This window comes from Narcine bancroftii, chromosome 9, assembly GCF_036971445.1.
Source record: "Narcine bancroftii isolate sNarBan1 chromosome 9, sNarBan1.hap1, whole genome shotgun sequence".
Lineage (NCBI taxonomy): Eukaryota > Metazoa > Chordata > Chondrichthyes > Torpediniformes > Narcinidae > Narcine > Narcine bancroftii.
In genome coordinates, this window is record NC_091477.1 from 19,076,003 (window position 1) to 19,092,165 (window position 16,163).

A 16,163-nucleotide genomic window follows, 5' to 3' on the forward strand; every position below is an offset into this window, starting at 1 on the left:
AATATGATGATCCCCTGAGGCTCTGGTGAGTTGAGAGTCACTTTGCAAGGTAAGGAGTTCATAAGTGTGAAAGGAAATATGTCACTTGGCCTCTTAGAAAATGTAAGCACCTTTTGCATTCCTCTGCGATCCTTGTTGCCCATTTCATGACCTAGACTTCGCAATGCTATAAATAGGGTGGATATTCAGTTTCAAACCAGTTCCTGTTCCTTATTTCAGCTCAGTTAAATGTACTTCCATGACGTTCCTCTGTTTAAGCAGCCTGCAAACTAAAGGTTTAAGTTTACAAAAATGAGGCATTATTTCTTAAGAGATAAAGTGACAAGAATTGTTTGATTCTTTTTCTTCTGAACAGGTTTGAAGTTCTTCAAAAGGAAGAAAGCTACGATTTATATTATTTAAAAGAAATGTTCTAATATGTCATCTGGGAAAACAAAGCAAATCTTTTCATTGCTGAAGTGGAGAAAAGGTAATATTACACTAATTTTCAGCTGAATATGTAGAAGGACTGTTTTTGCAATTGTTAACTTTCACTTTGAGCTTAAAGGAGTATTCCTTCAACAGCAAGATCAAAGGGGTGAGCATTATGATAATTTTCAGTGTAAAGGAGATGGTAACCTATGATGTGGTTCAGTTATGGAGCCTGAATGTTACTGGCTGTGTTAAGCGAAATGAAAGTAGGATTCTAAATTGTAAATTTAAGACTCAGTGTTGTGAAAATTATGGGTGATATTGGATTAATTGCCTAAATGTTATGGGAAACCATATGAAGTCACAATTACAGTCCCTGACCCGAAACATTGGCTGATCATTTCTGCCCATGGATACTGCCTAATCTGCTGAGTTCCTCCAACTTCTCATTGTTTGCTCACAGACCTCTGCTGTGTTTGTAAAAGATAACAAGAATAATCAATTCTTAATAGTGCATGCACTACACAAGAAACCTTTCCATCTCTACAAATTGAGCCTTAAACCTATGCAGGTTACCATAAAAAATAATATATTTAAAATCTGAAATAAAATCAGAAACTTTTGGAAAAAAAAACTCTGGCAACATATGGAAAGGAAACAAACTTAGCACGCTTGGTTTTTTTTAATTGGTCAATGACTGAATCGCCTGAGGACATTATGAAATTGTGGAGATAGAACAAAAATGAAAGGAGTAAAGGAGAGTGATGGTTTTCCCGTACAGGAATGTGCAGGAAACATGAAGGACAGAAAGCTTTTGCTCCATGAAAACTATAACATTCTTCATGCAAAAATAACAAGGCAATTCCTTTGCTGTCAAATTTCCTTTCTCTCTCCCTTAAAATTCAAAACATAACAAGTTGAATCTAATCATGAGGAGTTAAAAGCACAATTGAATGAAGTGGACAAACAGCTGTCTGATGAGAATCCTTTTCAGATTTCAGATTTATTGTCAGAGTACATATCTAACATCACATACAATCCTGAGATTCTTTTTCCTGTGGGTGAGGCAGAATTACCAATTATTGGTAGTGCAAAAACCAACTGTACACAATGTGCACATGTAAATAAATAAAAATTGTAAACCAACTGTGCAATACAGAGGAAAATAAATCAATAAGTTGCAAAAGTAAGAGCCCTTAAATAAGTCCCTGTTCCTGAACCTGCTGTTCTGAGTCTTTTTTTTGGGTCACTTTTTATTTATCGTAGCTGCTGTGAGTCTTGTGACACCTTTACCTCTTTCCTGATGGTAGCAGCAAGAACAGAGTGTGTGCTGGGTTCTGTGGATATGTGATGATTGCTTCTGTTCTCTGATGTCAGCATTCCCCGTTGGTCTTCTCAATGATGGGGAGGGTTTTGCCTGTGATATCCTAGGCGGTGTCTACTAGCTTTTTTAGGACTTTATGCTCAGGGGTATTGGTGACCCCATACCTGCTGGTCAGCACACTTTCTACCACACATCTGTAGAAATTTCCATGGTTTCGGATGTCATACCAAAATTCTGCTAAAACTCCTGAGGATGTAGAGGTGCTGCCATGCTTACGTCACCATGCCATTAGTGTGTTGGGTCCTCTTCCTCCCAAGAACAGTCCATCAATGCATGGCGATCATTAATAATCTTTTAAAACAAGCTTATTGTTGGAATCACTTAACTCAGCATTGGGAGTTACATGGGAAACAGATAAAACTGCGGATGCTGGAGGAACTCACCCAGACAGGTAGCATCAGCAGAATGAGAAAATGGATATTGTTTCCTACTCAGAGATGTGATAAGCCTCCCTTCCACATTAGTGACATATTTACACAATAGATCATCAGGACTGCTCCTCTTTAATACGTTCTGGCAAACCTCTTATGTGAACATTTTTATTTCAGGCAAGAAACTAAAAAATGAAGAGAAATCTGAGATTTCAGATGACCTAGATTGTGGCTCATGTCAATTTAAACAAGAACCTTCATTGTTTGGGAGGAGTCAGTCAGAAGATTCAGGCCTGGATTTATCAAACCCAATTTCCCTTTATCAAAAGACAATGGCACCTGATCTGCAAGAGAACAATGGCACCCACAGCAGACACACATCATGCGGTTCCAGTCTCCACTCTTACTTGTCCTATGACAGTAAATCAAGGCAGCTTCCAAGATCTCTCAGTTTTACTGCTCTCTCTAGTGGAGAGAATCCAATTAAAGCAGCACAGTCTCCAACTAATGATGATGTCTTTGGGCTGCAAAATATCGCACAAACATACAACCTTGCGAGGTTGACAAATGCAGGCAAGTGTGACCTTGGAGTCGCAGATATTTCCAGGAAAGAGACAGAAAAAGAAGATGGCTACAAAATGAATTCCAACACCTGGGGCAAGGAAAACAAATCGAAAACTACAGAGGAATCTGATTCCTTGGAAGTAGTTGGGTGCCATGGACAATTCAGGCGAAGCAGCCTGGAAAGTAAGGTTAGTCCACAAAATGATAATCTTGTTAACATTTTTCAATTTGTGTTTTACAGCTCAAGGGGTTGTAGATAATGGTCATACAACATTTATTGCAGGTTTTGCTGCCTTGTATTGTCACCAAGAATTCTTGTGAGTTTAGGGCTAAGTAAAGATCATTTAATTTTGTTCTAGAACTCTGACCTCATATCAGAACTGTAGCAAAAGAATAGATGGACCAGCACAACCCATGAATGGGCATCGTTGTACAGGAAGAATGTAAGTCAGGTTTACAGGATATGAACTCTGCCTTGACTCACCAGCTCATAGTCTTTACTTTTAAGCACAGAGTTTCCTGCTGAGGCTGCATGAACATTTGGAAATCAAATTCCTGGAGTAGTAGAGCTGTTAGCCATACCCCATTTATCAGAGGATGAATGATTTACAGAAAAAAAAACAAACGGAGTTATTGACTTATGGGTTTGCATTGTGAAGGGAGTGGGCTGACTGAAAATAAAAGAAATAAGAGAAGCTGGTGCAAGGCAGTGCCATTTAAGAAAGAGTAACACAAATGATGAGGGAAATATAATTACGGAAATTAGAATGAAATGATTGGTTATTGGTTATGTCCTTCCCTTTGTAACTACTGGAAAGAGGTGTTCAGTAAATTATCTTGAATTCCTGATAAAATCTCTCTCCGAGCCCTTTCATTGCTATTTTTGGAGTGAGTGGAACAATGGACTTAATTTTGACTCCATCTGAATCCCATGTAGTTGCTTTTGCTTCCCTGATTGCTAGAAGACTCATTTTGCTGAGGTGGAAAGTTGTTGTCCCTCCCACTCATATACGCGGTTATTGGATTTGATAGCATCTCTCTCTCTCTCTCTCTCTCTCTCTCTCTCTCTCTCTCTCTCTCTCTCTCGAGAAAATTAGGCACTCAACTACTCAGACAAGTATTCTTTTTCTTTCTTTCTGGTGTTCCTTTTTCAATTATTGATACTGAGCGAGAGGCATAGGATGCACTTACTGGCAGCCAGCAGGGCACTGCGGGCACACTTACCAACGGCCAGCCGGCGGGGCGCAGCGGGCACTTACCATGGGTTCCGTGCCGGCCCTTAGGTCCCCCATAAACTCAAAGGTGGCCTGTGGAGAGCTCGCCATATAACACGATCTTGGGAAGGCGATGGTCCTCCATTCTGGAGACGTGACCTGCCCAGCGCAGTTGGATCTTCAGCAGCGTGGATTTGATGCTGTCAGCCTCTGCCATCTCGAGTACTTCGATGTTAGGGATGAAGTTGCTCCAATGAATGTTGAGGATGGAGCGGAGACAACGCTGGTGGAAGCGTTCTAGGAGCCAAAGGTGAAGCCGGTAGAGGACCCATGATTCGGAGCCGAACAGGAGTGTGGGTATGACAACGGCTCTGTATACGCTAATCTTTGTGAGGTTTTTCAGTTGGTTGTTTTTCCAGACTCTTTTGTGTAGTCTTCTAAAGGCATTATTTGCCTTGGCAAGTCTGTTGTCTATCTCATTGTCGATCCTTGCATCCGATGAAATAGTGCAGCCAAGATAGGTTTTGAGTTTTGTGTGCCCGATGGAGATGTGGGGGGGGGCTGGTAGTCATGGAGGGGAGCTGGCTGATGGAGGATCTCAGTTTTCTTCAGGCTGACTTCCATGCCAAACATTTTGGCAGTTTCCGCAATACAGGACGTCAAGCGCTGAAGAGCTGGCTCTGAATGAGCAACTAAAGCGGCATCGTCTGCAAAGAGTAGTTCACGGACAAGTTGCTCTTGTGTCTTGGTGTGAGCTTGCAGGCGCCTCAGATTGAAGAGACTGCCATATGTGCGGTACCGAATGTAAACAGCTGCTGAAGATCCAACTGCACTGGGTAGGTCACATCTCCAGAATGGAGGACCATCGCCTTCCCAAGATCGTGTTATATGGCGAGGTCTCCACTGGCCACCGAGACAGAGGTGCACCAAAGAAGAGGTACAAGGACTGCCTAAAGAAATCTCTTGGTGCCTGCCACATTGACCTCCGCCAGTGGGCTGATATCGCCTCAAACCGTGCATCATGGTGCCTCACAGTTCGGCAGGCAGCAACCTCCTTTGAAGAAGACCGCAGAGCCCACCTCACCGACAAAAGACAAAGGAGGAAAAACCCAACACCCAACCCCAACCAACCAATTTTCCCCTGCAACCGTGTCTGCCTGTCCCGCATTGGACTTGTCAGCCACAAACGAGCCTCCAGCTGTCGTGGACATTACCCCTCCATAAATCTTCGTCCACAAAGCCAAGCCAAAGAAAGAAACTCGAAGCAATGACAGAGACTGCACATGCATGTGTTTTCTGTTTTCGGGCATTTTCGGTGCTCTAGCAATGGCCAGGTCCCAACATCACCGGATTAAAGAGATACAACCTGTATTATCAAAGTAGCTGATCATACTTACCAAGACATCCCACTGACAGTCAAATCCATGAAATGAGTAGAAAGCAAAGATGGTTTTAAATAATGATTGTCCTTAAATTTAAATTAACTTTTAAAAAAATTTAGACATACTGCACGGTAACAGGCAATTTTGGCCCACATGTCCAGCCCGCACAATTTCCACCCAATTAACCTACACTCTCTGTATGTTTTCAATGGTGGGAGGAAACTGGAGCCCCTGGGAAAACCCATGCAGACAGCGAGGCATTCAAAATCCGGTCCCAATCACTTGCCCTGTAAAGGCGTTGCGCTAACCATGCTGCCCCAACATTTACTTTGTCTTTGTTGAAGAGTAATGAAATGGAGTGGGGAATAAAGCTGATTTTGATTGGATGAAAATATATCAATATAAATGAGAAAAAATTACTGAAGAAAGTACCAGTGGAGAAATGGTAACAACAGCATCCACCCAAGGCTCACAAAGATTCATAAATCTCTGTCAGGACCTCTCATGATGGTCTGGGATACATCTCATCAGGTAGTTTATCCAACTTGAAGCCCATTAAGATGTCCAACACCTCTTCTTTTTTAATAATAGCATATTCCAGAATTCCACTGTCTTCCTCTGCGTTTAGTGAATGCAGATAAAGTGTTGAATTAAGACCTTACCTACATCCTCACGCTCCACACACAGGTTGCTCTTCTGGTCCCCATGTAGCCCTATTCTTTCCCTGGTTACCCTCTTATCTTTGATCCAAAATGTTTTGGGATTTTCTTTTATCTTTTATCAGTGATATTTTGTGTCCCACCCCCACCCTTACACATTCTATGCCCATGAGGGCTCCTTCCTATTTTCAGTTTTCTATATCTGTCAGATGCATCCTTTTTTTTTAATCCAGCCCACAGTACCTTTCTCTTTCTATCTGATGGGAACAAGAGAGTTCTGAGCTCATCATTTCACTTTTGAATGACTCCCACTTGTCAGGCTTAGACATGTCTGCTAGTAGCTATTCTCTGTCCACTTTTACCAGGCTCTGGCTTATGATACCGGTGTTGGCCTTCGCTCAATTTAGAACATTGATTTCCAGACCATCCCTTTCCATAACTATCTTAAAACTGCTGACAATAATTTCCACAGTGCTCTTCCCCTGACACCTCAACATCAAGTTGGTACAGGAGCATAGTGACACTTGGATAGCACACAGAGGAAACCTTTTCACTGTATCTTGGTACGTGACAATAATAGATACATCTAAGTCCACTTGCCTGGCTTCATTCCTGAAGATCACATACCCTTTCTCTAGTAAGACTATCAATGTGCTGGTTTAAAACTTCCCCTAAAAACAATTAAAAATAATAAGGACCTAAAATGAATTAAAAGCATCAATAAAAATTAAAGTAAAATAAGTGAAAAGCAATAGATTCAACTTGCCTTACTTAACTTTTCCCATCTAATGGTAAGAGCTAGGAATGGGTTGTTGCCTCATTGCTTTGTCCTGTTGGCATAGTATTAGATGGCTCTTGCAACCGCTGCAACCGTGCCTGCCTGTCCCGCATCGGACTTGTCAGTCACCGACGAGCCTGCAGCAGACCTGGACATACCCCTCCATAAATCTTCGTTTGCAAAGCCAAGCCAAAGAAAATAAAGAAAGAAAAGATGGGCAAATTCTCAGTGCACTGCCAAGGACGTCTCACATCACTGCTGATGGAGTGGACACACAGATGCACCAGTGTTCTGTCTATCACCGCATTCCCAGGTTTATGGGAAGACCAGAGACCAATTGCCGATATCTCTGATTCATTTGTTTGGACATATCTTGAAAACTGGCATGGTTACAGTGGAAAATGAAGAAATGGAGACAATTAAGATAGAGAGTGAGGAATATACTTAATTATCTATTGAAATCCAAGGAGGGCAAAATGATTGGCTCCTCACAAAGCAAAGCTGAGTAATAATGAGACAGAGGACTTTGGTAGGCAGAAGCATAGAACACATGCCCATTTGTGGGGCTAGGTGGGGAGACATGGGACTCACTGCTGGAAAGCAACATTGCAAGATGGGAAATAACAAATCCAATTCGCAATTCATGTAAAAATGTTTGAGTGTAAGAATGTGAAATATTATCAGAGGGTGTGGTTTTGGCAAATACAAGGGAAAGCTAGACAGCACATAAGTGAGGAAAAAATAGAAAGATATTTAGATAAAATTAGATGAAGAAGTGTGGGTGGAGGCTTGTTGGAACACAAACACCAGCTTTGACCGGCTGGGTCAAGTTGCCTTCTTCTCATCTGTGGGCTTGATGTTACTTGGTGAATATGCACCAGCTAATACTTCCATTAACAACAGCATCCATTGTCTTAAATCTTGTTATATAACACAGGCAATTAAGTGTTAACTAAGCATCATTTGGCATCAATTCATGAGCATTATTATGAACTAGATTTACACTTCTAAGAGCGCACCATGGCCGGAAGATAGCAAGAGATAGCAAATTAACCAAGAAGCAATAATCTCTTCACAAACAAGAATTAGATACATAGGTAAATTCAGGCAAAAAGGGAAGGGGAAAAGGGCGGTTTAACCAATTTTTTTGTTGTTGTTGTCGATAAATTGAGCTAAGTTTGAAACAGAACATCGCAGAACAGGTCCTTCAACCCATGATATTTTACCGACCTATATAAACCCATTCAACAAACTAACCCTTCCCTACCCCACACCCATAGCCCTCTATTGTAGTTGGTAGCTATTAAAACCACTTTCATCTGCTTACAACAGACACCTACCACCCTTGGTGTAACAAAACTTGCCTCGTAATTTCCTTTAAACTTTGCCCCTCTCTCTCTTGGACCCCTGTTCTCTGTCTTGGGGATGACTAGGATCTTCTAATCTATCTGTACCTCTCATGATTCCAAACCTCTGGAGAGAGGAAGGAGGAATGTTGTGTGATACTACAGAATTTGCATTCTTACATTCAGCATTGAATGGGTATTCACTATGGGAGAACATCACATCTACATATTGCAATTTTTGTTTCAATTATTAGATTAGACAACTCAGTCATTGAGGCAAAAACTGCAGATGCTGGAAATCTGAAATAAACAAATAGTTCTGGGATCAACCTGCAGGTCAAGCAAAGTCTCCAAAAGGAGAAATGGTCAACATTTGGGATCACTGACCTGAAGGTCTCTGCTTATTTTCTGATATTAATTCATTGTCGGTTCATCTTGAAATCTGAGCAAATCCCCATCATCTCTGTTCTTTCATTTGAACTCGCAATGTTTAGGAGCACTTATAACTTATTTACCTGCCATTTATGAGCAGAAAACTGTATTAATCTTTCCTCTCTTCACCTGAGACAAATTGCTAAACAAATAAATCAACAAAACAAGTTGAGCTCAGGTCTTCTGGAGTTGTTTTATGCTCCTTTGAATGATGACTTCCCTTATCTCCTCATTTTTGGATTTAACAAACATAATTAGTCCATCTTTTTGCATATATTCTTTCTATGGAATTTCTACACACTCAAGTTCCAATAACCTACAAGAAATCTGTGCCTTGTAGAACATCTCATCAAATATTAGCTCATGGTAGTCTGCACCAGGCAAAAAATCATAAGGAACAGGAGCAGGAGAAGACATTTCAATCCTGAACCATCAGTAGAAAATGCAGTTTGAATGTTGTTCCTCCAGATACACGGTAGTAAATGGAATGATTGTGCTATTTCAGGTTATGTCCAGAAGTGCTACAAATCAAATGCAAATGGGAGTACTGTACAGACTGTGCAGTTTGATGGAGAAAATTATGGAACTGGAAAGAGATCGAATGGAGCTTCTGAGACAAAACAATGAACTCAAGGATCAACTAACTCAAAGCCAAAAGGCTCAGGTAGGTTAAAGATAATTTCTTTATTGAATAAGTTGTAATCTTCCTGGCTGGGTTGCCTGAGTCTACAGGATTTGGGGTGAAATAGAGGCCAGAAGAGAGTTTCATTTGATTTGCTGGAGATATGGAAGTTCTATCACAGTAACAGCACAGTGACACTGCAAACCCCAGTTCAGTCCTGACCTCGCGTGTTCTCTAGCACTCAACACAGGTGGGTTTTTGCCCCACTGCTCCATTTCTTCCCTCACCCTAAAGATACGCTGATTATTAGGGGAACTGGTTTCTGTAGTTAGCTGGTGGGAGTTGACGAGTAATGCACAAATATACTGTAGGCGACAGGTAAATACATGAGGGAGTGGGATTTACAGATTTAATCTGAGACCCAACATTGATGGGTTCAATGGTCTCCTTCAATGTCATAAAAATGTGAATAAAAATGGTCTAAAGATATGACAACTGCAGAATATCTGCAGCAATGCAAACATTTCACTGAATATGTAGTGAACTGTACTTTCATGGCTTTCAGTCTGTTTCTTTCCTTGGCAACACATCGATGGAACAGATGAATAGTTTTGCTGAACCTACTTCCACCATCCAATACGCACTCAATATTCAACCAAAGATGCTCTTAATTTTCCTCAAAGGAGGAGGGGAGGTCAAGTTTGGAGTATTGGGTCCAGTTTTTTGTAACCCAACTACAAGAAAGATATCAATAAGATTGAAAGAGTGTAGAGAAGATTTACTGAGTTACAGGGAAAGGTTAAAAAGGTTAGGACTTTATTCCCTGGAGCGTAGAAGAATGAGGGGAGATTTGATAGATGTTTACAAAATTATGAGGGGGACAGACAGAGTAAATGCAAGTAGACTTTTTCCATGGATTTTACTAATCAGAGGGCATCGATTAAAGGGGAAAGGTTTAGGGGGAACATTAGGGAGAACTTGTTCATACAGAGAGTAGTGGGAGTGTGGAATGAGATGCCAGCTGAAGTTGTGAATGCAGGCTCAATTTTGACATTTAAGAAAGATTCAGACACGTACATGGAAGTGTTATGGGGGGCTATGGACTCGGTGCAAGTCAACAGGACTCAACAGAATAATAGTTTGGCAAAGACTAGAAGGGCCAAAGGGCCTGTTGTCTATGCTGTAATGTTCTTTGGTTCTACGGAGGAGTTGTATTTGCTCTTCTGGGTTTTGCTCTAAAGCTTGGAGGTGGTATTCGTTCTAGTGCAGTCATTCCCAAAATGGGTGGTGGAAAGAACCAAGTGGGTGGTGAGAAAAAAGGGGACAGTTGGGGGGTGGGGGGGAAGCTGACGATAAAGGAGGCAGTCTGAATGTTTCCGGCAAACTCAGTCTGCAGCACTATCCATCAGGTGAGGAGGGGATGGGGTGACTGCCCGGGATGGTGACTGCCCAGGACAGTGACTGGCTATGTCAAGACCACGTGATGGGACTGCTCAGGATGGCAACTGCCTGGGTGTCCCTTTCTTATTGCTAAATAAATTTGTTTACTACAGGCATAATTTTTATTTGTGAAATACATACTCTTTATAGTTTTAGATTAGTTAAATTTACAGTAGACAATACCAGGAAACAGTTTGTTGGACCATATGTGTGTGGGGGTGGGAGATTGGGAGATTGAGTGTTAGCGATGTGGCCTGGGAGCCAAGGGGGCAGCAGCCTGTAAAAGTTTGAGAACCACTGATCTAATGCATTATAGAGGCAAATCTGGAACCAATAAGATAAAAGGATCAGCATTGCCATCACCAAGATCTTTTTTCACAGAATCTTCTTAGAAGCTCACTGATTGGATTAGCTCCCATACAATTGGACAGTAAAAGTCCTAAAATCCGGACTGCTCGAGGATTGGGTCGGTGCAGGTTTTTGGATTTTATGGATTCTCAGGAAGTACTTTTTATAATTCAAATTTAATGAGAATAAACAGGTAAATTTTGATGGTTTATTAATGAAACATTTTTCATCTAAAATCTCTTGGAGATGCTTTTTTTCTGCTACACGGCATTCTAGGAAGTCAATTCCACCATCGGGTTTTCCCACTGTCTTTATAAATTGCGTGCTATAGCGCTACCAACTTTCCCATGCCATTTAAAAATTGTCCGCTATTGCTATTTATTGCTATTATTTTCTCCCTCTCTCTTTCTCTCCCGCTAAGACTTTCCCATGGCAAAGTTAATTCCTTCATTTTAATCTTTTCTTCCTTCCTCTTCCTGCACTCACAGTAAAACGTGGGTAATTTCTAATCTAGAATGTAATTGTCTGTTCTACATTTGCCTGATTGCAAAGCCGGCGTCTGCATATGGTGGGAATTGCACTAGGGGTCGAGGCTGTCTATCCCCGGTTTGAGATAACGTCATCCCACGCCAGCATTGAGAAGATTTTCCTTTCACTCCAGAAACCATTTTAGGCTGATTGGCTGTTAATTCGCAGGACCACTTGCAAACGTGAAAGGGGCTAGTTGGTGTGTGCTGGAGGGTTGCACCAACCAACCATCAGCCAAAACAGGAATCAAATGGAGAATTCCCACAAGTCAACAGCCATAACAAGTGGCAGACTTAGTGATCAATTGTAAAAGCTGCTAAATATTCAGATAATTATGCTGTCGGTTTGCATTTAAATTTGAATAACATAATTGGATGTACCTCAAAGATGGTCAAACTGAATTGAATCCCATGAAAAAAAAAACAATAAACCTTTGCTACACAATGTTCCTCTTGTCATTGTAGGAGAAATTTCTTAGCTGTTGCACCTGTGATGCAAGAACTGGAATGAATAATCTTCACACTGTGACACAACAAAACATATTTTCTGGTCCACTGGCAATGAGGGAAAAGCCCACAACAGAAACAATGAGGAGCCCGGTCTCTATCAGACCATCTTCAGGTAAACTTCCAGCTATTTATTAAATTGGACTTGAAAGCAATTCACCATACACTGTGGGCATCTGACTTTGCAACGTTTTGCCCTACTATTGTGGATCTTTCACGAGTAATGATTCAAGGGCACGTTTTCTCATGGAAGTGGATTTCCAGACCAGTCTCTTTGACTGGTAATAGGGCAGCAACGAATAACCTGAGTTTTAGAACATCCAGTCTTTTTCAAAATGAGGTCATGAGATTCTTTCATCTACTTGAGGGGAAAGCAGTTTCAGTTTAACGTCCATCCAAGCAGATAAAGAACATCGAATATACATCACAGGACCAGACTTTTCAATCCATGGAGTCTGTGCTAAGCAATTAAAACAACACATGATCGACATCACCCCATTCTCAATCTGTTCATGTATCTGTCTCTTAAATGTTCAAGTTCAATATTATCATTCAATTGTATAAGCACAACTGGACGAAATGGCATTCTTTGGTCACTGGTGTAAAAAGATGAAATGCGTGTAAAGATGTAGCACACCTATTTACAAGTGATGTATATGCAGTACATAAAAAAAATAGTTAAAGCAATTGTAGAGTCTTGGAGGGATTTTATGAGCTGTTCATCAGTTATTCAGCAGTCTCACTGCCCATGGAAAGAAGATGTTTCTCAGCCTGGTGGCTCTGGCATTATATCTCTTTCCTAATAGGAGTAGCTGGAAGATGCCAGGGAGGAAAGGGCCCTTAACTATTTTGTGCTTCCTCTTCAGACAACAATCCCAGAATATCGCATCGCAGGAGGGGAAGGAGACCTCAGTGATCCTCTCTGCTGCTCTTATGGTCCTGTGGATTGACCTCTGATCCAATGCTCTACAGAAACCATACTTCCACAGTGATGCAGCTAGCCAATAGAGTTCCAGTAGAAAGTTGGCAGGATTGTGACCGTTATCCTTGCTTGCCTCAGTTTTATCAGGACGTGAAATCACTGTTATGCTTTTCCTGGCATGTGTCGAGATGCTGTGTGTCCAGGATAGGCCACTACTTTAGGGGACTCCAAGAAAATTGGTGCTGTCGACTCGCTTCACTAATTGATATGTAGTGAAGGGTGGTCTCCCCTTGTTCTCCTGAAGTCCACAATCATCTCCTTTGATGTCCACATTGAGACTCAGATTGTTATTCTCGCACCATATCACGAGATTTGGCTGTCACAGCTGCATTCACCATTTCACTTGGCAGCACGTACTTATCATTGTCTGTAGAGCATAGAACACTTTACCTCACCACAGACCCTTCGGCCTGACAATAGAAAAGAAACTTGTAAAATTGCAAAAAAAAGCTGCCTCACATGTCTCCTTTAAACAACCCACCTCTCATCTTCAACGAACCACCCACCATTTGACATTTCTATCCTGTGAACATAAGAGTGTTCTCTTAGTACAGTAAAACCTCTGTTATTTGGAACTCAAGCAATGAGCAAAAAAGAATCAAGGAAAATAAATCAATTTTAAAAATTTAAATAAATAAAATTAAAAAAAAAAATTATATAAGTAAATACTTTCAGAAGTAACACATACGGGAAATCTTTGGTGAAGATGAGAGGAAATATTCAGCCAGCGGAGGCCCTTGGTTGGGCTTTACTTGTAGCCAGCTGTTTGAATAAAGTTGTGTTTGTATAAAATGGCGTCGCTCATGATGAAGAGCTGGTTGATGCTGCTTGTCATTGGGTGACTCTCTTAAAATGTCTCCTTATTACTGCTTAGTGAGAGTCTTCATTATTATATTATTAAGTATATTAGTAAGGTTTTATCTGTAAACTTGGGGGAGGAGGGCTAAATTATGATGTTTTTGTTAGTCATTTGTGCTACTCCATGGAGGGGAAGAAACAAACAGATGCACCAACGGTTAAATGTTTTCAAAGAATATGACTAAAAATAAAGTATTGTAGTGCTGGACACAGCCAAGAATGAATCAGCCATCACATTGATAGTTGTTAACGACTGTTTTTATTCAAATTCAGCGCACGCCCCTTTTAAGGACAGCATGAGCTCAGTCACCTCGTGAACTGTGACATCATAATCGCTGCCCCAGGCGCGCGCTGGGCAGGAGACTTGAGGCAGGGAGAAAGCCTGACATCGCCATCTTCCCATGGCTGCCCCTCCATGTGGCGTTACACGCGGGGCCGGTTTGCCATGAGAGAATGCGTCGCCACAGTATAATGCTTTAAGGTTTATATATTTATGGAAGTGAAGTTTGTTCAGTGTAGTATTTTTGACTTTTAAACTGTTTATTCTTAATGCAGGTGCATTAGTTAGGCTTTGTAAGAGTAAGTCTCAAGCAACTGGAAAATTCATTTATCCAGAACCTACTAATCGGCTCCATGCTGAATACCAGGGATTTTATTGTGTTATAGATTTTGTACTCCAGTTTCTGGAGTGGAGCTTGAATCAAGAATCACGGCTCAGAAGGATAAGTGCTAATTATCAAGACATTATCTGACAAAGTGTGTGTTAAAGTCTTACTGGAATGTAACCCTATTCCTGATTTATTGTCAATGGGATTTCTGTCCTTTTCAGAAGCTGGTGTCAGATGTGACGTCATTCATTCTCAGCATCAAGACACTGACGATATTTTCACTCCAGAAACACTGAACCTTGGATCTGGCAATGAGTTACATCTGTGCATTAGCAGAGTGTGAACCCCACACTTCCGATGAGCAAAAGTGCAAATTACAATTGGTCAGTTACTTCCTTCCGGGTTTTGTCGCAATTTTTTGTGATAATTACTGGTATGGCGTGGAATACCAGGCGTGGAATACCAGGCGTGGAATACCAGGCGTGGAATACCAGGCGTGGAATACCAGGCGTGGAATACCAGGCGTGGAATACCAGGCGTGGAATACCAGGCGTGGAATACCAGGCGTGGAATACCAGGCGTGGAATACCAGGCGTGGAATACCAGGCGTGGAATACCAGGCGTGGAATACCAGGCGTGGAATACCAGGCGTGGAATACCAGGCGTGGAATACCAGGCGTGGAATACCAGGCGTGGAATACCAGGCGTGGAATACCAGGCGTGGAATACCAGGCGTGGAATACCAGGCGTGGAATACCAGGCGTGGAATACCAGGCGTGGAATACCAGGCGTGGAATACCAGGCGTGGAATACCAGGCGTGGAATACCAGGCGTGGAATACCAGGCGTGGAATACCAGGCGTGGAATACCAGGCGTGGAATACCAGGCGTGGAATACCAGGCGTGGAATACCAGGCGTGGAATACCAGGCGTGGAATACCAGGCGTGGAATACCAGGCGTGGAATACCAGGCGTGGAATACCAGGCGTGGAATACCAGGCGTGGAATACCAGGCGTGGAATACCAGGCGTGGAATACCAGGCGTGGAATACCAGGCGTGGAATACCAGGCGTGGAATACCAGGCGTGGAATACCAGGCGTGGAATACCAGGCGTGGAATACCAGGCGTGGAATACCAGGCGTGGAATACCAGGCGTGGAATACCAGGCGTGGAATACCAGGCGTGGAATACCAGGCGTGGAATACCAGGCGTGGAATACCAGGCGTGGAATACCAGGCGTGGAATACCAGGCGTGGAATACCAGGCGTGGAATACCAGGCGTGGAATACCAGGCGTGGAATACCAGGCGTGGAATACCAGGCGTGGAATACCAGGCGTGGAATACCAGGCGTGGAATACCAGGCGTGGAATACCAGGCGTGGAATACCAGGCGTGGAATACCAGGCGTGGAATACCAGGCGTGGAATACCAGGCGTGGAATACCAGGCGTGGAATACCAGGCGTGGAATACCAGGCGTGGAATACCAGGCGTGGAATACCAGGCGTGGAATACCAGGCGTGGAATACCAGGCGTGGAATACCAGGCGTGGAATACCAGGCGTGGAATACCAGGCGTGGAATACCAGGCGTGGAATACCAGGCGTGGAATACCAGGCGTGGAATACCAGGCGTGGAATACCAGGCGTGGAATACCAGGCGTGGAATACCAGGCGTGGAATACCAGGCGTGGAATACCAGGCGTGGAATACCAGGCGTGGAATATCAGGCGT

At 42.4% G+C, this 16,163-nt stretch overlaps 1 protein-coding gene across 2 annotated transcripts; it reads left to right on the forward strand.

Annotated features, from left to right (window-relative positions):
- Window positions 1-233: 233 nt before the first annotated feature.
- On the forward strand, window positions 234-14,914 carry LOC138742839 (uncharacterized). 2 transcript variants are annotated; one of them, XM_069897761.1, is made up of 5 exons: window positions 234-469; window positions 2,344-2,918; window positions 9,047-9,205; window positions 11,944-12,100; window positions 14,658-14,914. In XM_069897761.1, the coding sequence occupies exons 1-5, from the start codon at window positions 418-420 to the stop codon at window positions 14,774-14,776; spliced, it is 1,062 nt and encodes a 353-aa protein (XP_069753862.1). In that variant the 5' UTR covers window positions 234-417; the 3' UTR covers window positions 14,777-14,914. The 2 variants fall into 2 exon arrangements, with proteins under 2 accessions (XP_069753862.1, XP_069753861.1); XM_069897760.1 differs by having other exon boundaries at window positions 235-469; window positions 14,655-14,914.
- Window positions 14,915-16,163: the final 1,249 nt, after the last annotated feature.